General features: G+C 54.8%; 4 protein-coding genes across 4 annotated transcripts in view; 1 reads left to right on the forward strand and 3 right to left on the reverse strand.

Moving 5' to 3' along the window:
• Positions 1–319: 319 nt before the first annotated feature.
• On the reverse strand, positions 320–913 carry LOC102827414 (chromosome unknown open reading frame, human C11orf94). Its single transcript, XM_006865044.1, has 3 exons — positions 810–913; positions 585–658; positions 320–441 (listed from the first exon to the last, which is right to left on the reverse strand). Exons 1-3 carry the CDS (start codon positions 911–913, stop codon positions 320–322), a joined length of 300 nt encoding a protein of 99 aa, XP_006865106.1.
• A 2650-nt stretch (positions 914–3563) lies between these two features.
• On the reverse strand, positions 3564–8205 carry PEX16 (peroxisomal biogenesis factor 16). The gene is made up of 11 exons (XM_006865045.1): positions 7822–8205; positions 7575–7610; positions 6868–6944; positions 6400–6533; positions 6219–6319; positions 5708–5788; positions 5453–5608; positions 5277–5349; positions 4948–5067; positions 3953–4017; positions 3564–3622 (listed from the first exon to the last, which is right to left on the reverse strand). The coding sequence occupies exons 1-11, from the start codon at positions 7931–7933 to the stop codon at positions 3564–3566; spliced, it is 1014 nt and encodes a 337-aa protein (XP_006865107.1). The 5' UTR covers positions 7934–8205.
• A 6715-nt stretch (positions 8206–14920) lies between these two features.
• On the forward strand, positions 14921–19388 carry GYLTL1B (glycosyltransferase-like 1B). The gene is given in 13 exon segments (XM_006865126.1): positions 14921–15211; positions 15531–15613; positions 15824–15947; positions 16126–16297; positions 16405–16509; positions 16936–17048; positions 17122–17247; positions 17345–17500; positions 17586–17746; positions 18032–18310; positions 18555–18704; positions 18784–18979; positions 19167–19388. Coding segments are annotated over 13 exon segments (2178 nt in total).
• Positions 19389–22567: 3179 nt separating this feature from the next.
• Positions 22568–25443, reverse strand: part of PHF21A (PHD finger protein 21A) — a 283341-nt gene continuing 280465 nt past the window's right edge. The window contains exon 18 of the mRNA XM_006865046.1: positions 22568–24301. Within this exon, the coding sequence (XP_006865108.1) occupies positions 24044–24301 (258 nt within the window). The 3' untranslated portion in view covers positions 22568–24043. The remainder of the gene's footprint in view (positions 24302–25443) is intronic.

Here is a 25443-nt window from a genome sequence, read left to right on the forward strand (position 1 = left end):
GTTCTTAGCTCTGCCACTCGTGGCCCCAGGATGTCCCCGCCTCCAATCTCGCCAGCATGTTGGTCCCTAGAGGCCTAGGACGTCAATGGGGTGGGAGAGCCAGCAGCAGGACCCTGGCCTGGCAGGATAAGGAGGCGTCTGACTGGGGCCCCCCGGCTGCTTCAGCTGTCGTCTCTTCATGGTCCTGTCACCCTGGCCACCGTGATTAAAGTGCCATTTCCTGTCTAGACCACAAACGAATCTCCTCGGACCCCTCCCACACCCAGCCCAGGAAAACTCAAGCCTGTGCTGCACAGAATAGCTTTATAAGGGGCTCCAGTCACAGGTGGGCGTCGTAATAGTACTCAGCCATGTCTGGCCCGTCCCGCTTGCGCTGCTGAGCTCGAGAGAGCAGGGGCCGAGGCCCATGGGGCCACGGGTGCTTAGGTCGGACCCCATAATCTAGACGGGGAGAGAATCTGGGTGTGAAGCAGGCTGAGGTCACCCTTGAACAGGTGCTGTTGGGGGTGGGAAGACTGTGAGGTTGGTCCTGTGCCCTCCCACTGGGAGCGGAGGGGGCAGAGGGAACAGACTAAAGACCCTACCATCCACCAGGCCGGAAAGGGGTTCCGAGAGTTCCAGGGGACCTGACAACTCCTCAGGAACAGACCTCTGAGACCTGGAGGGGACGTTGGAGTGGCTCAGCTCTACCCAAAGGCAGAGCGGACTCTCGGGCTGCCACCACAACCACCTCCCTGGGAGTGGGACAACAGTCCAGCAGGCCTCCAATCTAAAGGCCCTTGGGCCCCTGTGTAGCCCCCAAACGTTACCTCAGAGGCTGGGGGCCGAGGAGTGCAGCTGCCAGGACGAGGTAGAGGAGGAACAGGCTCAGGCCAGCTCTGGGGTACAAAGCCCCCAGCATGGTGAGAACCATCTCCTACAAGGTCCCTGGGTCCAGCCTCCACCCCTCCCCCACCACTAGGACGGAGCCTGTTCCCTGGACACCCGGGGCCACCTCACAAAGGGCTCAGCAACAGCTCAGAGCCGGGCCACAAAGCTCTATACTGAGGTGCCAGGTCTGTTTACTGACGCTGTAGAGCATCGGAGCCAAACCAAACCCTGTTAAGAGTCACCATCGAGGACCGAGGGCACAGACCTTGGAGCTGAACTGGCCTGTTTGATTCTGCCTTTGCCTTGATGAATGGGTGGGAATGCAATGTGTGCCTCAGGCTCCTCACCTGTGAGAAATCGGGGAGGAATGTCTAGTGTGCCCAACAAGGTTTGGCACACAGTAGGCCTGTACCTCAGGCCAGGCTTTTCCATCAGCCTCCTTCCCGGCCACCTTGTGCTTTCTGTGGTCCCAGGAAGGCTGTCAGCTGGAGAACCCGAGAGGGTCACAACCCTGACCTACTCTGTGATCTCCCTAGGGAGAGGGTAGTGTAGACTCTACCTCCAGCTCTCAGGATGGGGTGGGAGGGGAACACCACACCACGGGGCCCTGCTGCCATCCCAAGGCTGGAGGAAGGGGCAAGCAAAACCCTGAACCTGCTCCCTGTAGAGCGGATGTGTCACCAGGGCAGGGATGACCAAGTTTTGTTCACACAGAATCCCTGGCACTGGACACCTAGCAGGGGCTCAATAAATACTTGTTGAGTATGTATGCAGCCTGACAAGTGTGGTGGGAAACAGTCACTCGAAGATCTGAGGTAGAGCTGCAGCCGCTCCTGAAAGGCTCTGGTCCTCCTTAATCCAAGTGGTGACTTCTGAAGGAATCTAGACTGACCCATCCACTTTAACTTGAGTGGTTCCTTAGGCCCATCTCCCCTTGAGTGGCCTCTTCACACTCCCTGGAAGCTGACAAGTTCTGATGTTTCCTCAGTCTACAGACCCGACTTCACAGCTTACCTCCAAGTGAACCTTTGTGACCTCTGCCTCCACTGAGGTTCATCCCACCAAGAACCCAGTTCATGCCATCTTGTTCTGAAGCTCCTGCCCTTGGCTCTCCCTCTTAGACACCTCCCTATAGCTTTTGGTCCGTAGTACCCAAGCTTGCTTGGGTTACATCCTCATCTCCCTAGTTGGACTACCGTGGGTCTATGCCCCCATTGTCCCCTCCTCCACCAGGCTGGACCCTCGTTTCTGGCCGGGACAGGTGATGGTACTGCTGCAGGGCTGCCTTTCCAGCTTCATCCACCCACTGCCCCCCACCCTCCCCTCTGGCCATAATAGTGCCTCACACCTGATAGGCACTTCCTACACAAATCCCCATCCGCCTGTCTGTGGAACACACTCCATTTTACAAAGCTGGCAGTATTGTGTGCACATGTATCCACTGCACCCTATGTTTACAGGTGTTTCCTCCTCTTAATGAAAACTTGAGGAGAGCAAACACCGCCCTCATTTCTGATTGGGCAGCACCCAATGGTTCAGTGCCCAGTGACACTGCTTCAGCTCAACAGACCATGGAGCCTGGAGCTCTGGCCCTGACCCTAAGCCCAGCCCTTTTCCCCGTCCTGTGGGTCAGCACATTATCAAACCCCCCCCCCCCCAGAACTGGGGTGGGGACAGTGACATCATCAGAGTGGAAGGCACCTCCCTGAGGGTGGTGCTCTAACCAGGGTACCTGGGAGGAGCTAGAGGCACAGAGCCTGGTGTGCAGTTGTGGACTGATGTGTCAGACGGCAAAGTCATTTGAACTGCAAGATCAGTGGTTCAAGCTCACCAGGTGCTCCTTGGTAACCCTAGACAGGGTCACTATGGGTCAAAATCAACTCTATGGCACTTAAAAACATCTTCTTAAAGCTCCAGCAGGAGAGATGGGTGGTCTACAGGGTAGAGGGCACAGGGTAAATGGGGTGGTTGGGAGGAGTGTGGACTTGGCCCCCCGAGAAGCAGTGAGCTGCAAGGTGAGGAACAGAGACCCCTTACCCATTCCCTGGGAGTCTGCCTGCAGCTCTCCTCCAGTCTTACTATGGGAGAAAAGCCCCTTGTGCCCACCTAGCAGCTGGGTGCTGCCTCACTTCAGGTGAGCTAGCTTGGGTTGCTACGATTCAAAAGAGTGAACTAAAGTGGTCTGGACTGGGGGTGCTGGGTTAAAGGGGATGTCTGCAGTGGGGACCCCTCTGCAGTGGCACCAGGTGGGTCCCTCCACCCAGCAGGCTGCATCATGCAGGGTGGCCGCTCCATCCAGTCTGACAGCGGAGGGAGGGAGCAGTTTGCCTCTGCAGCTCCACTCCCCGGGCTGGACGGAGGTTCTGGGGCTGTTGAGTGTCCAATAGCTCTTGGTGGCTACAGGAACCTGGGTCCCTTCATGGTGGCTTTCAGATGCAGGGGCAGTGTGGCTGCAGGGCTCCGCTGCTGGAGGGCATGAGGAGATAAGCTGGTGGGGAGCAGGGCTGTGGGCAGAGCCCAGTCAGGCGGCCAATGCCAGGTATCCTGGCTGTGGGCAGAGAGAGGCCACATGCTTGGGTATGGCAAGAGTCAGTTTTATTAGGGATGGCGGGGCCGGGGGACCACGGGGCTGAGGCAGACCCCAGCAGCAGAGGAGCTGCCCTTCTCCCTGGCACCCCACCCCACAACAGCCGTCAGCCCCAGTTGTAGAAATAAATCTTCTGCCAGACGGGCAAGTAATCCATGAGTGGCCCTGCAACCAGAGAGGGGGATAAGTTCAGGGCTGTGTCTCTGCTCAGCCCCTGCCACCCGAACAGCCCATCAGCACTGCCAGGTGGGTCCTTAGAACAGCATGCGGGGCCTCTTCCTGCCAGGCTAACCCTTACCCAGGTCACATGGTCTCAGTTTTGAGCTCACTGTGGTCTAACAGCCCTCCCTGCTGGGGGGGTGTCAGTCACTCTAGCCCATGCACAGGAACTGTCACCCAACCCTGACGGTGCCAAGAATGAAATTCCAGGGAGGCAGAGAGAATGCCTGCAAGGGAGATGGGTCCAGGCAGGAGCCCCACCCCACCCACACTTACTTGTGACCAGGCCAAGGCCAGGGACATGGTCTGCCAGCAGCTGGAGCAGGAAGAGTATCCTAGTCCTGGAGAGAGGAGACAGCAGGGCTCCTGGGTGGCATGCTAAAAGCCTGCCCTGACCGCCTGGTTAGGTCCCCGCCCTCCCCAGCCTCTGCCTTCGAGGCTGTCAGCTCGGGTTAGTGCTACCTGCCACTCTCCTCCCTCTTCTACTCTCTGCTTTCCTTCCTTCCACTGAGTTCCTGGGCAGGTGTAGGGATACACCTCAGCGCAAGGACACCTCGGGCCCAGCCCTGGAGGGATCCCAGGGAACCTCACAGGTCACAGCTGAGAGTGGTGAGGGCTTGGCTGCTAACCCAAAGATTGGTAATTCGAACGCATTCAGTCCTTCCATGGGGAAAAGACCTGGCGCTCTGCTTCTGTAAAGACCACAGCCAAGAGAAGGCTAGGGGGCCGTCCTACGTTGTCACACGGGCTGTGCTGAGTCGGAATCAACTGGATGGCACCCAACAACACTGAATCTGCCTTAAGAAGGCTTTCTACCATTTCAGAAAAGTAACCAAGGTTATACGGCACTAGCAATCAACAGAATTCCAGTAGACAGTCTGGTCTCAAGTGGGGAACTTCTGAAACTCAGGCAAAGGGGTTCTGGGGGCCTCCAATCTCTCACAGCCCCAACTACTGTGCAGTGACCCCTCAGATTTTGTTCTGATTGGAGTCAGTCACCCTGGTAGGCTTTTAGGAGATCTGGCCCCTCCTCCCACCCCACCTCCACACACATAGGTCTTTCTGTATCTGACTGAGGCTGGGGATGGAGTGGGGGCTCAACAAGGAAAGGACAGACCAGGGGACCACAGATTTGAGATGTGGCTCTCTGGGTGGATTTGGGGAGTTGTCAAACTCAGCCTCACCACCCTAATCCATACCCCGTGCCTGAGAACAGGGCTGGGGCGGGACTGGCCCCTGGTGAAAGGGGGCACTCAGAAGGCCAGCCTTACTCTGAGAAGCGGTCATAGAAGGGGGAACGCAGCAGGTAATAGAGAAGCAGGATGGTCCGGCGCCGCAGCTCCAGCCGTTCCCTCCGAGTCAGCCCCTTCCTGTCACTCAGGAGGCTCAGGCTGGGGGTGGGAGACAAGGTCAAGGTCAGGGTGTCATCCATGGGCACCAGCCCTGAGCCAGCCTCCCTGGTGAGTGGAATAAGCAGAGGAGAGGCCCCTTTGCGTTCACAGGACTGTGATGAGAAGCAAAGACCTAGTAGCCTTGAACGAGAGTAGGGCCTGGGCAGCCACAGTGAGGGAGCAAGGCCCCTGGACAGACCCAGGCTCACCTGGTCACGTCCACTGCGCCGGACAGGAGCCAGGGCGTCCACGACCGTTGGCCCCAGAGGCCCAGGCTGAGCACTGACGGCCAAGGTGTCAAGGAGGTCTCTAGCACAGCATGTGCCAGTGTCCCATCTGCCCCCACCTTGCTGCCCTGGCCTGGCCCGGCCCGTGCTAAGGATACAGTGCAGCAGGGGCCGAGCAATGTACAAGGTCTCGGCGATGGTTCCCTGCAGGCCCAGGGGGGTGGGGGTGACGCTCAGCTCCTCATGTTTCTGCTGCTGCTGTTGCCTCTCCCGCTGCTGGGGGGCGCCCCAGTGCCTCGAGTGCAGCGATGGGGCTGGAACATAAGAGGTGTGGGTGAGCCAGCCAGGCCCGCACCAGCCAAGGGACATGACCTGGGCTCTGGGTGTGCAGTCCAGCCACACCCCCCACTTACTGTTCTGGAGGGTTCGTACCACTCGGCTTGACCGCTTGCCCACATAAGGCTGTTCCTGGCTGCCAGGGCTGGGGTCACCATCTAACAGGAATAGACAAAGGCCACACGGTTAGAGGAGCAAGACACCAGCAAAGCCTGCAAAGAACACATGTGGGACTAGAGCTCCCGAGTTTGGGGACAAGGGTAAGAGCTTGGACTAAGGTGGCAGCCAATTCCAGGAAACGGTAGCCAGGGACTGGGGCTCAGCACAAGAAGTGCCCAAGGCAGGAGCCAGGCCAGCAGCATCTGCACCCAGAGCCCACCAGGGCCGAGCCTGGCAGGACCCTATCCTGCTGCCCACAGACAAGACATTAGATGTCTGGGTGCCAGGCTGAATCTGCCCCTGACCTGACCTTTGGTAAAAAACTGGTAGATGAAGGCAGATGTGGGCCATAAATGGAAAATACGGTATTCACGGTGGTCAGCTAGAAAGCCACACGTCAGTGCCCACCAGAGTGGGGTGGAAGCTTACCTGCGGGCTGAGCCTGAGTCTCCCTGTCCAGAGGAACAATGGGGGGGGAGGTCTGCAGGCCAGCCTTGAACCAGATCAGTAGGAACAGCCGCAGCACAGCCCTGCGGGAGAGGGAGGTGTGGTGAAGTGACAGGGGTTTGGGGTGCTCCAGGCCAGGTAGCCCTCCACAGTCCCCACCTACTTGGCCAGCTGGATGAGGGCGATGACAAGCCAACGGCCCACTTCGCCCCACACCTTGGCAGCTCCCATCTCCATGAACACCTCCACGCACTCCAGCACGCTCAGCCATGTTAGCAGCTTCTGCTGGGAGAGTGACTGCAAGACCCCCAGGCCAAGAGATCAGGGGGATCTCAGAGTCCCAGGTCCTTCCCCCGGGGAACTCTCTGGCAGATGTGGACTGCCCCCTTTCCAAGTCAATGTGTCTAGGCCTGGGTTTAAACACCAACTCCCCCAAACAGGCTGGGTGACCTGGAGACAAGCTACTCCATGTCTCTGAAACCTGGGACCACGGCCACTTTGTCACCTAATGAGCTGGTGCCTGACTTGTACTCTATGGGACCATCCCACGGGCTGCAGCCATTGCTGAGCGTTACTACTGCTTTCCTGAGTCCCTCTGCTTCCCACACCCAGTTCCAGGCAACCTCCTCACCACAGGCAACTTTTTCCGGAGCTCCTTCCGTAGGATTCCGTCATTGAGTAGCACCAGCAGGTTAGAGGCCGAGTACACTGAGGGGCAGACAGGGTTTCAAGGGCTGGCTCAGCAGCCTCCACCTGTCATCTTCTCCCCAGAGCTGCAAGGATCACCTGTCCTCTGCTGTGCTTGGACGCCCACAGACTATGTGGAAATCAACCTGCTTCTGCCTCCCCTCTCCAGTGAGAAACCAGCCACTGCCATCCAGTACAAAACAACCATGGATGTCTGCAACCCGCCTCCCCACTCCTTTCACGACTCAGCAGGTCCACTCAGGGACCTCATGCCCAGTACTCACTGGGCAGACACATATGGGGGCTGTTACAGTCTGGGGATACTGGAGTTTCAGAGCTCCGGACTTGAATACTGTATCTAAGACCTTCAGTAGCTGGTCCCTAACCTCAGCCGCACCCACCTCGATGGACACTGGGTTAAAGTAACTAGGCAAAGGCAGGACAGGTGCGTTCTGTAGTAAACACTCAGTCAAGGTCCCCAGACAAGTCTCCCCACTATGGGGGTACAGAGGGCTCAGGGGGTATCCCTTGAGTGACACAGACCTTTGTCCTATTCAGGGTGATGTAACCAACACAGACCAGGATCTCACCCTCTCTGGGAAGCTTGCCCAGGCCCTGGCCCATCTCCACCCACCCCAGATCCCGGCTCACCCAGCTCCGACAGCTCGTGTGAATCTGCGAAGCGACCTAGGGAGAAGGCAAGAAAGAGGCGTGGGTGAGCAAACGGCTCACCCTGCGGCTTCAGGTCCTCAGACGTCCCTGTCCTGCCCCCTACGGGATCGTGGAAGGGACCTCCCAAGCACAGCTTCAGCATCAACTACTGCGACGCTGCAGAGAAAGGGGCAGAGGGGCTAGAGGTCAGGGCCCCGAAGGTATGGGTCAAAGGTCAGAGTGGCACCTGCCAGCAGGTAACTGAGGCCCCGCACCGCCGTCTCCAGCTGGGCCGTAGCGGCAGGGTGACGAGTCACATATTCCTGGTAGCGAAGGCTCAGAAGCCGCAACTTCTCCATCCTGCCCTCCGGACTGACAGACCCACAGAGCGACAGAAGACTGTCTGCGGAACCCTGCTGTCTGAGCCCTCCTTCCTGCTTCCGGTCCTAGGCCCGCCTCTCCATTACTTAACTTCCGCGGGCCAGAAGGATGGTGACGCGAAGGGCCTTTGGACCTCTCTTAACCCCATCTCTTGAAACGCCCAGTTCGGTAGTTTGTAGTGACTGCGAGCCTAATCCCGCCCTCCCTGCTCCTTCAAGTCATTGGTTCACACACTCTCCGCCCCCGACCCAGCCCACGAGACCCGGCTTTTCTGCCTTCTGGGTTGGCTGTCCTTGCGCCTGCGCAGTTGCAGTTCCGAGCAAGCCCAGGCGAGAAGGCAATTCGTTCTCAAGAAGCCAAGATCCCTGAATCTTTCCAATCGAACGCCGAGAAGCTCGAACGAAAGAAAGGATGCTCGGCCACACCTGGAGAGACGCGAGACTTATAAGGATAGTTGGACTGTCTTGGCAGGCTCGCGTTTGGCTATGTCTCTTCTTCCTTCCACCACCAGAGGTGTTGCTGGGGACACTGAAGCAGCCAGGAGTCCAGCCTCCCAACGCAGTCTAGATCCCCTGGCCAGCACCGTCAGTGCTGCGGTCCCACCGCCAGCACGGACTGGGTCCCCAAAAACGCACACCTAAATTCCCTCCTCCGCGGAGGAAACCCTGGCCTGGCCTTCTGCCCTAGTCTTGGGGTGACCTTGGGTGGGAATTCACCCTCTCTGGGCCTTGGGTTTCCCCCTCTGTGAAATTGTTTTGAGGCCAACTTGGTCCTTGGGCTCGGGATCAATTTCCGAGTACTTTCCGACCCCCGGATGTGTCTCCGGGCCCTCAGTCACAACCCCAGGGATGAATACTCGAGAATCCCTTCCCAAACCCGACAGGATCCTAGGAAGGGGCGGTGGTGGGAGAGCCGCGGCCGGGAGGCGCCGCTGATTGGCTGCGGGAAGGGGGCGGGGTCGCGAGATTGCGCTGTTAGGGACAACGCCAGCTGGCTGGCGGTAGTTAAGAATGGTAAAACCGTGCATTTTTCTACCTAATCCCGCTTCCAAAAAAGACCCAATAGCTCTGTGTTTAAGCGCTTGGGTCCTGAACGAAAGGCCTGCGGTTGGAACACAACGGTCACTGAGCGGTGCTAGCCTGATTCCGTAAAGATTATTTTTGCGAAGTGTTATGGAGTCGACTCTTAGTGAGTCTCTATAGTTTCCAAGGAGCGGCGGGTGAGTTTGAACAGCCTACCTTGTGGTTAGCAGTCCAACGCTTATCCTATAACGCCACACCAGGCCTCAGAAACCGTATGGGGCAGTTCTCCGTCTAGGGTCAGTATGGAATGGACTCTATGGCCATGGGTTAATCCCTCTTCCAGATAGTATCTCCAGATGAGGAAAAGATTCTCCTAAGAACCCCCCCAATCAAGATTCGAATACTGGTCTAGTCTAACCACAGAATCAGTGTTTTGAGCTACACACTTTACCAGGAAACTTTTAATTACCATTGCCTTCCCCACCCGCACCTCAGCATCATCTTTGGGGAATTATAGCTGCACACCCTCCTTGTACCAAGGAGCTGTGTCCAGGGCCTCAGGAGAGGCAAAAGGTCTTGGAGAACAGAGGGGATGGGTATGGAAATCCACGAAGCAAGGTGGCAACTGGGATTATGACCAATTCACAGGGCATCCTAAATGGGGCTTTTCCTCCCTCCACCGACCCTCGATTGTGTGAATCATGACAAGCTATGTACAACATTGCGAAGTATGAGTATTCCGGGACACTTAATTGTGCTCATGAGGAATCTGTACATGGATCAAGAGGCAGTTGTTTGAACAGAACATGGGAACACTGAATGGTTTAAGAAAGGTGTGAGACAGGGTTGTATTCTTTCACCATACTTATTCAACCTGTATGCTGAGCAAATAATCCGAGAAGCTGGGTTCTATGAAGAAAAACATGGCATCAGGATTGAAGGAAGACTCATTAACAACCTGCAATATGCAGATGATACAACCTTGCTTGCTGAAAGTGAAGAGGACTTAAATTATTTACTGATGAAGATCAAAGAGCACAGCCTTCAGTATGGATTACATCTCAATGTAAAGAAAACAAAAATCCTCACAACTGGACCAATTAACAACATTCTTATCATTGGAGAAAAGATTGTAGTTGTCAAGGACTTCATTCTTCTTGGATCAACTATCAACACTCATAGAAGCAACAGTCAAGAAATCAAAGGACATATTACATTAGGCAAATCTGCTGCACAAGACACTTTTAAAGTGTTGAAGAGTAAAGATGTTAGTTTGAGAACAAAGGTGTGCCTGACCCAAGCCATGGTATTTTCAATAACCTCATATGCATGCGAAAGCTAGGCAGTGAATAAGGAAGACCGTAGAAGAATTGATGCTTTTAAATGATGGTGTTGGAGGAGAATACTGAAAGTGCCATGGGCTGCCAAAAGAACCAACAGATCTGTGTTGGAAGACATGCAGTCAGAGGAGGCCAGGATGGCCAGACTTCGTCTCTCATACTTTGGACATGTTGTCAGGAGGGACCAGTCGCTGGAGAAGGATATCATGTTTGGTAAAGTGGAGGGTCAGAGAAAAAGAGGAAGACCCCCCAGCGAGATGAATTGGTAAAGTGGCAACAATAGTGAGGCTGGCCCAGGACAGGGGAATGTTTCATTCTGTTGTGCATAGGGCCACTATGAGTCGATACCGACTCGATGGCACCTAACAACAACAACTGACCCTGAGAACTAACCTGTTTCCAGAAAAAAAAACACCTCATCCTGGCCCCGCCTCCAGCCCATCCTTCAGCAGCTGTAGAGAGTGGGCGTGGTTTCTTAGACACGCCCAGATCCAGAGAGAGAGAGAGGTAATCCAACAGAAGGCAGGAAGTCTTGGGACAGTGTCATTGATATCCCACGCTAGTAACGTTTTACTAAAAATAATACAAAAACGCTGCAACCATACATTGACAGAGAAGTTCCAGAGGTTCAAGCTGGATTCAAAAGAGGACGTGAAATGAAGGAGCTCATTGCTGACATCAGCTGGATCTTGGCTAGAAGTTGAAAATACTAGAAAGATACTTACCTGTGCTTTATTGACTATGCAAAGGTTTTTGATTGTATGGATCATGACAAGCTATGGACAATATTTCAGAGAATGAATATTCTGGAACACTTAATTGTACTCATGAAGAACCTGTTTTTCAGACAGAACAAAGGAACACTGAATGGTTTAAAATTAGGAAAGGTGTGCACCAGAGTTGTATTCTTTTACCATACTTATTCAATCTGTATGCTGAACAAATAATCAGAGATGTTGTATTATGTGAAGAAAAATGTGGCATAAGGATTGAAGGAAATGGGTTGCACCTCAATGAAAAGAAAATAAAAATCCTCACCACTGGACCACCACACATCATGATAAATGGAGAAAAGATTGAAGTTGCCAAAGACTCCAATTTGCTCAAATCAGTCAACACTTAATGGAAGCAGCAGTTAAGAAACCAAACGACAAATTGCATTTGTTCATGAGCAAAGATGTCAGCTTGAGGACTAAGGTGCGCCTGACCCAAGCCATGGTATTTTCAGTAACCTCATATGCATGAAAAAGTTGGGCAATGAATAGGGAAGACCATAGAAGAACTGATGCATTTGAGCTATGGTGTTGGAGGAGAATATTAAAACTGTCATGGACTGCCAAAAGAGCAAACCAATCTGTGTTGGAAGAAATACAGCCAGAATGCTCCTTGGAAGCCAGGATGGCCAAACTTTGTCTCTCATAGCTCAGACATATTGTCAGGAGGGACCAGTCCGTGGAGAAAGGTATCATGCTTGGTAAAGTGGAGAGTTGGAGAAAAAGAGGAAGACCCCCCAACAAGATGGAGTGGCAGTGGCAGTAGCAATGGGCTCAGGTGTAAAATGATTGTGAGGTTCGCCCAGGACCAGGCAGTGTTTCGTTCTGTAATGGATATAGGGTCGCTTTGAGTCCGTACAGACTCGTTGGCACCTAACAAGGACAGACCTAGAACTGATGGCCTCAGGGCTGCTGTGGAGGACAGAGGCCAGGGGGCGCTGGGCCTACAGCTGGGGCCTCTTCCCTCCCTCCCGAATTTGGAGGGGAGCCTGGGCCTAGCCAGATTGGCAGCAGGAAGGCTGCCTGAATTTCCTCCCCAGATCCGTGTCTGATAAAGCCCCAGAGACAAAGAGTAGCCATGTGTCCTTTCCCTGTTGGGCCTTTGCCTGGGTCTGGCCACCTGGTTGGCCTAGAAGGGCTTCTGGGCAGGTTGGGCTGGATCCTCCCTCCATCTGTCCGCTCAGAGTCACAGGGGAAGAGAGAGACCGGTCCAACAGGTACAGATGAGAACATTGAGGCCCAAAGAGGGGGAGTGGACTGGTCCAAGGTCATACAGTCCACTGATCCAAGGTCATACAATCAGACTCAAACCCATGCCAAAAGGACCAGCACCCTTTCATCTGCCCATACCTGTCTCCCTTCTCTCCTCCTACCCCCACTCCCAGAATAACTTCCTAAAAATCTAGCAGGCACTTCCACATCTTAATTGCCCCAACTGATAAGGTGAGGAAGGCCTGGGGCCAGCAATGTAAAGGACCACAGATCTGTAGACCCAGATCCTCCCATACAGGCCTCCAACCCCAACCCTGCTTTATCAGCTGCCTCACATCTGACCCCCTCAGTCTCTGTCCAAAGTCTTGGGAAGGGAATTCCTCCCCCTCCCCCCAGCTTTAGGCTGGAAATGAGGAGGATCCGGGGACAAGAGGTCCAAAGCTCCAATGCCTGGGTGTCCCCTCACATATCCCCATCTCCTCAAAACTCCCAGACACACAATGAGCTGCCCTCAGTTTCCATAGCAACCATTACCCCTGGCCTCCAGAGCCCAGGAGCCGGACATTCCTGGTAGGCCTCTTTCTCCCAGAAGTCATGGGGGCATCAGGCTAGGCTGCTCATGCGGCAGCCTCTCTGCCCTCAGTTTTTATAGCATAAGTTAGGTGAAAGGATGCTGCCCAAGTCCCTGTCCAAGTCCTTGTGAGGTCCAGTTGAGTTTGTGAACAGCCTCTCACTCCCAACCACTTTCAACACACATAGAGTACTTGCTATGTGTCTGGCCCTGCTTGGACGCTGGGGACTCTGTGTACAACAGAAGAGACAATAGACCCCGATCCTCCATGCAACTCAATTCTTGGGGGGAAATGGCAATACATAAGTAAACAGTTTATATAGCTTAAAAGCAAATAAGTCATGCAGGATGTCACCAGATCCCAGGCCTGATGAAGCTCTCTGGAGAAGCCAGGAGCAGCCTTGTGAGGGTATGCACTCCAAGCAGAAGGAATGTCAAGAGCAAGTCGGAGCCCAAGAAACAATGAAAAAGAGAAGAGAAGCAACAAGGCTTTGTCTGCACTGTGGAAGGCCGTGCATTAGAGCCGTGCATTAGAGCATGTTCGTTCTCTGTGGTTGGTGGTTACATGGCATGGAATCAGTTTCCACTCACAGCGACCCTGTACAGGGCTTCCCAGATTTGGCATCTGTCTTCCCCCATCTCTGCTAACTTCTCGGACACAATCTCTCTTTTTAAAAAGCGTATCATACACTGAGGTTACTTAACAAAAGAAACCCATTTCCAAAGGGGATTATAACCAGTATGACTATAGAGGAGTTCTGGTGTGGCGCTGTGGGTTAATGCCCCAGACTGGGAAGCCCTTTGAACTGCAAGGTCGGCAGTTCAAGCTCATCAGCTGCTCCTTGGAAAGCCTATACAGGGTCGCTGTGGGTCGGAACCGACTCGACAGCACTTCACAACAACATAACAACAACGAGTATAGGGATGGGGATTCACAATACATATTTTTTAGGGGGATACAAATGGGCCAGGGGTGTTCTTGTCACTTCAAGTCTCCGGCGAGAACTGTTACTGTGTCATAGGCCTGCCCTGAGGATTAACTGAGGTGAGGCATGTCCAACCCTCCGCATAGAATCTGGCACCGAGCGAGAGCTCAGTCGGCAGTCACTGTTTTTGTTCAGGGTCCACAGCGTCCACCAGCCCCTCGAGGGTGAGAGGGGCGGGCAGAGAAAGAGACCTGGGCTCAATCTCCCCAGTCCCGATCAAGGTGGGGGATCCCCAGCTGCGCCCAGCCCGGCCGCCCACTTCAGGGCGGTCTTTGGTCAGTTCCGGGGCGGGAGGCAACCTGCACAACTTCACAAGGCCGCTTTGTCCCGGCCGCGCCGGGGCCGCCGCCAGCCGGGCCACCTGGGCTGAGTTCTGGGCGGGGGCTCCAGGTCTTCCGCGACTCCTGGGCAGGTCTGGGTTGGCTCCGCCTCCTGTCCTGAGAGCAGGTGCAGTCGACCCCTGAGGCCCTGAATTCCAGTCCCCTCCCCCTTAGCTGGGCCGCACTCTGATCATCCCTTTGATCCCACCAGCCAGGGTCACGGGCCCCTGCTCCTGGGGCGGTTGAGCGGAGGAGACGGGGCCCCAGAGCTGGAAACAGTTGGGTAGACTCGAAAGCAGGTAAAGGGGACTGGGACTTCCTGGTGGCTCCCTCCAGCCACCTCCCCAGTTTAGAAGGGAAACTCTGCCCGGAAAGGACGTTCCCGGGTGCCCCCAAGGCTAGGGGAAGGTGGAGTTGGCGTCTCCCCGCCCCTTCGGGCTCGGCCGGGCGGAGGTGAAACCTGAGCCCAGGTTGGGGGCGGAGCCGACTCGGGCTGGGACGGGGCGGGTCGGCGCCTCACCCCCCCTAGTTGGGTCTTTGCGGTCTCTAGAGGAGCAGGGTCCGGGCCCTGGGCCATCGGAGCAGGTGAGGGTGGCGACGCAGCGCGGGAACGAGGGCCAGCGGCCGTCGGGCCCCGCGGTCCAAGCCTGACCCTCACGTCTCCCTGCTTGCTCCCTAGGGCCCTTGCTGGAACCCGCTGCCCGGGGGCGCGCCCCGCCCAGATCGCCCCGGCGGGCGGTCATGCTGCTCCGAGGGCGGCCCCGGACGCTGGGGGCCGCTGTGCTGTTGTTACTGCTGCTGCTGCTGCTACTGCTACTGGTCGGATTCCACCTGTTTGGCGGGGACCTGGATTGTGAGCGCAGCGAGCTGGGACGGTGAGTGGGGATCCCCGGGTCCCTGTCCTGTCGGCTGACGCCACGTGTTCCCCCAGACGAGCGACTGCGGGAGTCTGCTGCGCTCGATCGAGACCTGCCGAGGGACCACAACTGCTCAACAAGCGTCCCGCTGCGGTCCTTGCAACCCAAGTGCGAGGTAAGTGCGCGGCGCTGCCCCTGGTGGCGGCAACCCCGGGGCCACCGCGTCCCCTGCCGGGACATCTGTGCCCAGACTCACCGTTGTGGGAATCATACCACCTGGCGTTTACGGGGGCGCCTTAGGCTGCCAGCTGGAAGAGCCTCGGATTTGTACTTCTGCTCCCAAACTCAGTTTCCTCGCTTGTGAAACTAGGGGACATGGGCTTCTGGCCCTGTCTCCTCTTCCCTAGCTCTGACCCTTGAGTGGGACAATGAGGTCAGGCCAGTCAACTAGTGGTCCTCACCGCTACTTGGTGTCCTGGGTGTCCCCTCTCCAGCTCCTACACGTGGCCATCGTGTGTGCAGGATTTAACTCCAGCCGAGATGTGGTCACGTTGGTGAAGTCCATACTCTTCTACAGGTAAAGTCTGGTGTCAGTTCGAGAGGTTAGAGGGGGAACAGGTGCAAGTCTCTGGGTCTCAGAACCTCAACTTCCCCATCTGTGACATGGGGACAGTGTCCTCTTCCTCCCATGAAGAGTGTTGCTTCCACCTCAGGACCTTTCTCGGGGGAGGCTTGTCTGTACGGTTCCTGATAGGCCTTCAGACTTCCTCCCCTGTCCACTTCAAAGGAAAAACCCACTGCATCTCCACCTGGTGACTGATGACGTGGCCAGAAACATCCTGGAGACCCTCTTCAACACGTGGATGGTACCTGCCCTCCTGGTCAGCTACTACAGCTCTGAAGAGTACCAGGCAGGAGCCGTGATTTTTCTGGATCTTTGCCTTTTTTCTCTCCCCAGACGGTCAGAGCTGCCTGGGACCCCCCCTCCCATCACATTTGCTGAAGCCCAGATCCTTCATCCCTCCTGCCCACTGTCCCCTAAGTGTATATTCAATGGCACATCTCTGCTGCCCTGATTCACCCCCACAGTTACATGTCTCCTGGATCGCCAACACACACTACTCTGGCATCTATGGGTTCTTGAAGCTAATGCTGCCCTACATCCTGCCTCCGGATGTAACCCATGTCATTGCCCTCGACACAGATGTCACCTTCACCTCTGATATCGCGGAGCTCTGGGCATTCTTTGCTCACTTTAATGGTGAGAGGCCTGGGACCCCCACCGCAGCCATTCCCCTACCCTGGCCTATCCCTTGGCCACGGTCCTGAGGCAGCTTCAGGCAGCTTCCTTGTGACCTCCCCTCCCAGACAAGCAGATGATCGGTCTTGTGGAGAACCAGAGCAACTGGTACCTGGGCAACCTCTGGAAGAACCACAAGCCCTGGCCCGCTTTGGGCCGGGGATTTAACACAGGTGCGGACAGCATTGGGAAAGGGGCTGGGCAGGGCACAGTATGCTAGGAACCATCTACCAGCCAACCCCGTTGGAAGACTAATGTTGCAGAAAGAAAACTAGATAGCCAGCAAACAGTTCCAACCTTGCCTTCACATGTTGCATAACTTTTGCCAAGTTTCTTGGTCCCTTTGAGTCTCAGTTTTCCTCATTTATTAAATGGGTATGATCTTACCAGTCTTGGGATCACTGAGTGGGGGAAGATGGTTGGGATGCACTCCCCTTTACCCCCAAGAAGATTGATTGTTTATAGAATAATTCATGCTTATGTGTAAACAGTTAGAAAATACAAGGGGGAAAAAAAAGCCTTCTAAAGACTTCATGGCCCCAGAAGCCCAGTAACGAACTGCCTGTCCTCGGGTATGCATGACCACCTCCTATCTGCAGGTGTCATCCTCCTGCAACTCGACCAGCTTCGGGAGGTTAGCTGGAAGCAGATATGGGAGTTTACAGTCAGGCGGCTGCTCCTCACCCTGTCCGTCACCTCTCTGGCCGACCAGGTCTGGGGGCACCTTTGAGAGGGCGGAGGGCGGCAGGCTTGGCACCAGAAACATGACAGCTGTCCCTGCCCAGGACGTCTTCAATGCCATCATCAAGGAACGTCCGGAGATGGTTCTGCTTCTGCCCTGCATCTGGAATGTGCAGCTGTCAGACCATACACTGTCTGAGCATTGCTACTCCCAGGCCGCTGATCTCAAGGTGAGTGGGGCAGGAAGCTTCAAGGATGGGGGTAGTGCAGAGAACAGAGCCTCCTGCCTACTATCCTCACCCCCACCAACACCCTCCTGGCCCCTAGGTGATCCACTGGAACTCGCCGAAGAAGTTTCGGGTGAAAAGCAAGCATGTGGAATTCTTCCGCAACCTCTACCTGACCTTCCTAGAATATGACGGGAACTTGCTACGGAGAGAACTCTTTGGGTGCCCCAGCCAGCTCTCACCTCAGGCTGAGCAGGTGAGATAGAGCACCCCTTCCCTAGTCCCCTGCCCTGGCAGGTCCCAGCCTTGTCTTGGGGACATGACCTCCTACCTCTCTTTAGCTGCAGCAGGCCCTGGTCCAACTGGACGAGGAAGATACTTGCTTTGAGTTCCAGAAGCAGCGGCTTGTGGTGCCCCGTGTACACCTCAACTTCAGGCCCTTCCTGATGTCACGGTCTCTGTATCAAGATGTCACCCTGGTGGCCCAGCTCTCCATAGACCGGTGAGGGGACCTCGAGGGAGCCCAGAGGTTTTGGAGTCTCTCATATACCCAGAAGTTACTGCCCATCAATAGTCATGGGAACATGAGCAAGTCTTAATGTCTCTGGGACTCTTGATCTGTCCACGTCGTGGGGGTAGTTGTGAAGAAGGTCCAGCCCCCAAAGGCACTTGTAGGTGCTCAGTCAGTAAGTCACCTGCAGCAGCTCATGTAGGGGAAAGGGTGGCCAGCTCTTCCTGGGTTCTTGTGAGAGGGGCTGAGCTGGGCTGACCACCCCCCTTGCCGCAGGATGCAGATGCTGGAATCTCTGTGCAACCACTGGTCGGGCCCCATGAGCCTGGCCTTGTATGTGACAGACGCAGAGGCCCAGCAGTTCCTGCGTTTTGTGGAGACCTCGCCGGTGCTCTCTGCTCGGTACAACGTAGCCTACCATATGGTGTACCGTGAGGGTCCCCTCTATCCTGTCAACCATCTCCGCAACGTGGCTTTAACCCAGGTCGTCACATCCCACGTCTTCCTCAGTGACATCGACTTCCTGCCTGTCACCTCCCTCTACGACTACCTCAGGTGGGCCTGAGGAGGGACTGAGGCATCACGTGTGTGTGTGTGTGGGTGGGGGGTGCACCCTGTGACCTCTTTTCTGAGTCGCAGTGTCTGTCCTCTGTGAAGTGGGAAGCTAGGGCTGGGGGGGGGGTGGTCCACATGGTTCTTGGGGTTACCTCAGAGTAAGCAAGGCTAGGAAGTGCTTCCAACAGCGGCTCTGCTCACATCTTATACTGGGTATCAGGGCGACATGTCCTCCTCTTTCCAGGGCCTTCATCAAGCAGTCGGAACTGCCCAACCAGCGGAAGGTGGCTCTGGTGGTCCCGGCTTTCGAGAGCCTGCACTACCGCCTCAACTTCCCCACTTCCAAGGCGGAAGTGCTGGCCTTGTTGGATGCTGGCACTCTCTACCCTTTCAGGTAGGAGAGACCCCTGCTCTGTCCACGCTCCCCCCACTGGACCATGACTCATGAGCTCCCCCACCCTGTCCTGCCCCAGGTATGATGTGTGGCCCCAGGGTCATGCGCCCACCGACTATGTCCGCTGGCGGGAGGCTCAGGCCCCGTACCGAGTGCAGTGGGCAGCCGACTACGAGCCGTATGTGGTAGTGTCCCATGACTGTCCCCTCTATGACATTCGCTTTGTGGGCTTTGGCTGGAACAAGGTGGCCCACATTGTGGAGCTGGATGCACAGGTGAGAGGGTGGTCTGTTGCCTCCAGCTTTGATCTGTACACCTCCAGGTAGAGGGAACTGATGCCACCTCTGCGGGGCACACTGCCCCATAGGACAGCAATTCTCTCATCCGCCCCTTGTCCTTGTTTTGGTTTCAAGGGGTTCCCCAAGTCCAGCACTGACTGTCTCTTCTCCGCCCCCCCCCCAGGAATATGAGTTCCTGGTGTTGCCCGAAGCCTTCATTATCCACATGCCCCATGCACCAAGCCTGGACCTCTCCCACTTCCGCTCCCGCCCCGCCTACCGGGACTGCCTGCAAGCCCTCAAGGAGGAGTTCCACCAGGACTTGTCCCGCCAGTATGGGGCTGGGGCCCTCAAGTACCTCACTGCCCTGCGGCAGCCCCAAGCGTCCACGCTGCCAGTGACCTGAGCCCAGGGCTCCCTTGAACACTGCACTCCTCGCCCCTCCCATCCACACTCACTGCTATTTATTTAAGGGCTGGGGGAGCCTCTGGGAGTGGGCCTGGGTGCCAGGCAGGGACGTGCTGCTCTCTTAACTGGGGCCCAGTCTTCCATGCTCTAGCCTATTTGGGGCTGGTTCCCCATCTCAACATTTTCGTAAAGTTTAAAATTTTTTCTTGGTTTGGGGAAATCAAGGGCTCTCTGGGACACCTCCGTCTGGCTTCAGTCACCAGCAGGGTAACAGCATGAGGCAAGGGAGGGCCAAAACTGGCACTGGGGTTGTCCTCCCCCCATCCCCCACCGCCGGACCCCAAACCCAACACCAGGAGGCTGAGAGACTTTATTTGGCTTTATTTAGTAAAATGTTAAAATAAATAAATACAAATTGATCAGCTGCTCTGTATCCCCCTGCCCCCTCAAAACAAAAACCAAACAAACAAAAACAAAAACTTTGAAGCACAAAACTCCAAATACAAGTTCTACCAAGACTGAAATCACAAAGGGCGTGGACGAGAGAGAGAGAGAGACAGGGTTGGGGCTGGTTGGCTCTTTCCTCCTCAGAGCTGGCTGACCTCTGGCCTGCCTAGACCTGCCTTGCCCTGCCTGACTTAAGCGGACCCAGGACTGAGGATGGGACCACACTGGGCCACAGGGCCTGGTGGGCAGAGGTGTGAAATGAGATTTGTGAGCCCTGCCCATCAGTCTCAGACAAGAGTTTTAAGTGTTTTCGCCCCACACCTTCCTGGGAGAGGATCCAATGATATTGAGGACAAGTTGTAAATCAGGTGAGAAAGACTCCTATAAAGCCTGCCTAGCTGAGGCTGGGGTGAGGCCCGGGCAGACGCTTCCCCAGAGCTAAGCTGTTGCCTTGTCTAATATCAACTAGGGAACCTGGACTCCCAAAGAGCCTCTTCATGCCTCTGGGGTACAGAGAGCTCCTACATTGAGCCCTTTGGATCAAGACGCCAGACCACTCCCTTGGCCAGACCACTCCCTACAAGGCGGTATAAGAAGAAATCACTTGATTGCCTGGGAGCTGGGGGTTCGAGCTGTGGCCCCCCCAGAGTGACAGTGTCAGAGTGCTAACTGCCTCTCCCTCCCTCAGCCCGCAGAGTCTGAGTCAAGAACTTGAGAGCAGCGGGGGAAGTAGCAGAGGGCAGGCCCACAGGAAGTGGACCCTGGGGTGGTACATTTGGCATCCACCTCAGAGCTGGGTCACAGCTCTAGGGCAGCCCCTACACTGCTAGAACGGGGTCTCTCTGCCAGGTACAAGCAGCAGATTTGCCCCATAAGGAAGAGGAGCTCTGGGTGAGCTCAGCAGAAGGTGACAAGACTCAGCAAGCTCCACAAAGAAAAAGGGCCTGCAGGCGGCAAGAAGAAAGAGCTGATGACAGGAACATGATCTCACTGTCTCCAGGGCCTGTCTGACAAGGAGCACTCCTAGCCAAGGCCCCGAGGGCAACTCCTCCCAACCCCAAAATGACTGACATTTGTTGTGGTCGGGTGCCGCTGTTGTCCACACAGCCTCATGGTGACCCTGTGTGTACAGAGTACAACTGCTCCACAGGGTCTTCAAGGCTGGGGCCTTCTGGAAGCAGATCGTCAGGTCTGTCTTCTGAAGTGCCTCTGCTTGGAATTGAACTGCCAACCTTTTTGGCTAGTCCCATGCTCAGTCATGTGGCTGAAGGAGCTGCAGACAGGGAGGAGGGGCTGGAGGCAGTCAGGACAGGGGCGGCTCCAGTGGTCTGGGAGGACATTAAGGAGCAGGAAGGAGATGGAGTTTGAATGCCAGCAGGGTCTGGGAATTTGAGTGTGGACTGTGGGGCTACGGGCAGGGTTCTGTTGTCAACCAAGTCACAAAACCTCTTAGATCTGAACCTGGGGAAGAATCCACACCTCAACCCATCCCCTAGCCCCACCTCTACCTGAGAGTCCTCCAGCAGCTCCTCCAAGCAAAGGCCTCTGGTGATGACAGCTCCCTAACTTCCTTCAAGAAAAGACAGCAACTGCCTGGCAAGCCTCAGGGGCTGGGCCCAGACAAGTCAACGGAAGAGCCCAAGAATGGGTGTGCAGCCCAAGGCCAACTCCTCCTCAGTCTAGTCCAGGCATCTGCAGTGCCTAAGTTTGGGAAGGAGAAGGGGCTCCGCTCTGTGCCCCTTGTTCAGACTCAAATGGCCAGTGCAGCCTAACTCTTGTCTCCCCCCCAGGAGGAAGACAGGAAACAGGTGGTGCGGACGAGATAAGTTTTACTCTAGAAAGTGTCTTTCTCTGTTGCATTTACTTCCAGGACCCATTTTTGCTTCTTTGTGCCTAAGGTTTTCCCAAAGGCTTGGGGTGCAAGGGCACGCACCTTACACAACGGATTTCCTACAAGGCAAGATGTTAGAAATGGTCAGAGTATCTCAGAACCCTGGGTTTTCTCACAAAGGAAAAGTGGCCACAACGGGCCAAGCAAAAGCAAGCGCAGAGATTCTAGCCAAGGGGATCCAGGAGGCCTGGGGGCTGGGGGAGCAGCATGAGTGGGTGTTGGGACCTCTAGCCCTGGAGGCAGCAGGCAGAGAAAGTGGCCGGAGATTCTGACTTCTCACAGGCAATCTCACAGGCAAGATGAACTCAAAGGCCACCCCCCACCCAGGGCTCCTTTCTCTGAGACACCTTGTATCCTTGAGACAACTTGCTCTTTCTTTGTTCTTTCTAAGCACCAAGGGCAGCTGCAGCCAGCCTGCCCCCTCCCCCCACAAGGCCAGGGTGTATGGGCAGCCCTGGGTGTCACAGCCCACTTCCCTTCAAGCTGTCCCCAGGCACTCAGAATGCTGGTGACTGAAAGACCAAGAGCAGCACCAAAGGAAGAGATCTTATGTAGGCACCAGCCTTTTGCTCTAGCCAAACCTCCTGAACTGAGGGGACAAGGGGGAGGGCTCTGAAACCATCCACTCTCCATGGGGGCTTCAAAACCAGGGGAGCAGACAAGATACCTGCACCAAGAAGAGGACTGTCGGGAAGGAGGGTGAGGAGGCCCCTGCATTTAGGGCTGCAGCCTCTCTGGGGCAGAGATCATGGAGACCAGCCCACCAGTCTTGAGACACAAACAGCAAACTGTTGTCATGATCAGCAGGCTCTGTGCTAAAAAATGGTAACTACACAGCATTTTCTCCAGTTCTGACACCTTTTTAATAGAAATCACTGTTTTTAGGAAACAAATAGCACTTTTGTAAATTTTTTTTTTTTTTTACAATGTTTCTTACCTTGATCTTAATTTAAGTAACACTAGGAAGACCTCAGTAGCTTTTATTTTCCTTTTTTAATTAAAAAAAAAGTTGTTGTTGTTGTTGTTTTCCCCCAGATACAAAGATTTTTGCCCTTGCATAAAAAAACAGTGCCCCAAACGATGACACAAGGACTCACAAAGACTCACGGGACCTCACTGACACTAAGATTCCTACTCTACCATGCAAGGTCTCAACTACCCTTAAGTGGACTGTCAGCCTGAAAAACAGCTTTTCTATTCCTTATTTTAGTTTGTGTTAAACCAAAAAAAAAGGCAAAATAAACAACAAAATAAAACTTTGCTTAAAGGAAAAAAAAAATGAGCAAAAAACAAAACAAAACAAAACAATAGAGGAAAGAAACGTCTCCATTCAATTCACACACACCTGGGTCGCGTGCTGCTTCACTTGGGATCTTCTCTTCTTATAAATATAGAAAAGGGATGGAGCTTGTTTTCAAGTAAAATCACTGATCCGCCTTTTTTCCTTCCTGGACACTCCCCGCCACGTATTCCTGGCCTTGAGCTGGGGCGGGGGGATGGCCCTGCTCTGCTTGTTCTTACAGAGGGGAGGTGACCGGGTTGTCCACAGGGGTGCACGCCACTCCACCAGAGGAGGGAGGGATGGGCGAGCACGAGGCTTTGGGAGTTGGGGGGCACCCGCGACGGGGAGTGGCCTGCTCTGGGAAAAGACCTAGTGGCTCTCCTTGGGGTACTTCTCTCCTTGTACTATGCCCCACTCCAAACCATATGAAATACTGCTTATTTGATATACTTTCCCCACCCCAACTCCCCTCCCCAACCCCACCCCACCCCTCTTTTCTGGGCACTCGGACTGGTGAAATCTCAATTTCCTTTTTTTGGTTTTATAGTAGTGAACGTTTAGAAACAGGAAAGCCCACAAACTCTTTGGACTGGTCTTCTCTACCTAAACCAAGGGCTCGGCAAACAAGGATCTGAAACCTGCTCTCCTCCCTCTGCCCGTCCCTGCTCCCCACCCAACAAAACCAAAACAAACCCATCGTGGCTGTGGAGGCTGCTGCAGGCACACACTGGTGTATAATAGAGAGAGTAAATATATTATTTCACTTGGCATGGTGCTGGCAAAGAACCTCCAGCTGGCACTATTTCATGTAACATGGTCCAATCTTTGCATGTACACACAGAATAAGAAGGATCAATTGGCAAACTCTGGTGCCACCTGGCACAAGCATCTTCTCTCTCTCTGGAACCAAAGAACCTAAAGAATTCTGTACTTTCCAGAAGAAATCCAGCTTTGCTTCTCTAGAGTCTTCAGTGTTTTGTTCCTCCTTGCCGCCGGCCGGGATCCCGTGGTGGCTTCTCCTGGCGGGGCTCTGTTATTTAGTCTCTTCCCCCTGGTTACAGTTCGCTGTGCAGCTCTGGGAGGAGGGAGAGGGGGCCGGCGTGGAGGTGGCGGCGTTGGCAGGGGGGGTGCAGTCCGGGCCATTGGAGATGGCCCCCAGAGTGGCCTCAGAGTCTACGGATCTGGAGAGGTCGATACCGTGGATGAGGCGGATCAGCTGTTTTACCTTCTCCAGGGAGCTGTGCATTTCCTTCTGTCGGGCCAGGATGGTGTTCTTCATTTCCATGCATTTCTGCAGCAAAGAAGGACGGCAGAGACACTGAAGCGCCTGGCAGCCCTGGGGGAGCCCCCGCTCCAGGTCCGAGAATCCCTGCTAGCTGAGTGGGTGCTACAGCCCAGGGACAGAAGGCCGCCCAAGACCAAGGTCAGGGGCAACTCAGTGGTTTCAAGCCAATATCACCTGACACCAGAGTTTAAAATGCTAACAACTGCAACTCTTATTACCATGTGTTACTACAAAAGAGTAAGCATTTAAGAAAGAAAGAACAAGTTCCCACAGCTGCCCTTAAGCTGGTTTGGACAGGTTTTGGTATGCTTCTGCTATGCTAACAGGTGGTCTTCAGGACTGGACTGAGCTCCCCCAGGGAGAAAGGGAGCCAGTGTTGTCTGGATTCATTTGCGGGTCTTCCTGTGATCATTTGGTACATGAGATTTTAGAGCAGGCCAGTGATGCTTAGGAGAACTCGGGTCAGTCCAAGGTCAAAGGAGTATAGCAAACAGAGCCCCTTCTGCTCAGCCATGGGCTTGTGGCCTTTGTCCCTTGACCTCCCACACCTGCTGGCTTCTGCTTTAGGCAGAGAGAGAGGTGCTAACTCTAAATGCCATGGGTAGGTACGGTGCAGAGGAGAAAGCAGGTGAGTGGGGCAGTCACCTACCACCAAGTCCAAGGCACTATCAGGGGTCTGTGTGGGCTAAGGGCTCCCTCCTCACAAGGGTGACCTACTCAGCAGACAAAAAACTTGCTTCTGTCAGCAAGAGCCTGTGTATGCCTCCTTATGATACAACTCTTTCCCACCTGCAAATGTGGGGCTGGGCAGTATCTACTCTCACATTTGGCTTTAAAAAGCCCTCTTCTCACCTGTGAGTGCAATCAGGAGGCATGGAAGACAAGGAGGGAAAGAGGGTCCTATAAATGGTCCCACTAATTTGGGGGTCCAGACAGAATCACAAGAGGGTAACTGGTCTGTATCTGCCCAAAGTCAGGTGAGGCTACACTCCTCCCAAACTGTCAGGGCGTCAGGGGGATGGTGACGACAGTGTATCGAAATATGGAATATGAAAAACAGCTACCACTTTCTCTCATTGATCTAGAGACTGAAAATGCTCTCTCAGATCAAAGCAAGAGGAGGTCTAAGACCTGAGGGAGCCAGCATT

The sequence above is a fragment of the Chrysochloris asiatica genome, unplaced genomic scaffold, assembly GCF_000296735.1.
Source record: "Chrysochloris asiatica unplaced genomic scaffold, ChrAsi1.0 scaffold00075, whole genome shotgun sequence".
Lineage (NCBI taxonomy): Eukaryota > Metazoa > Chordata > Mammalia > Afrosoricida > Chrysochloridae > Chrysochloris > Chrysochloris asiatica.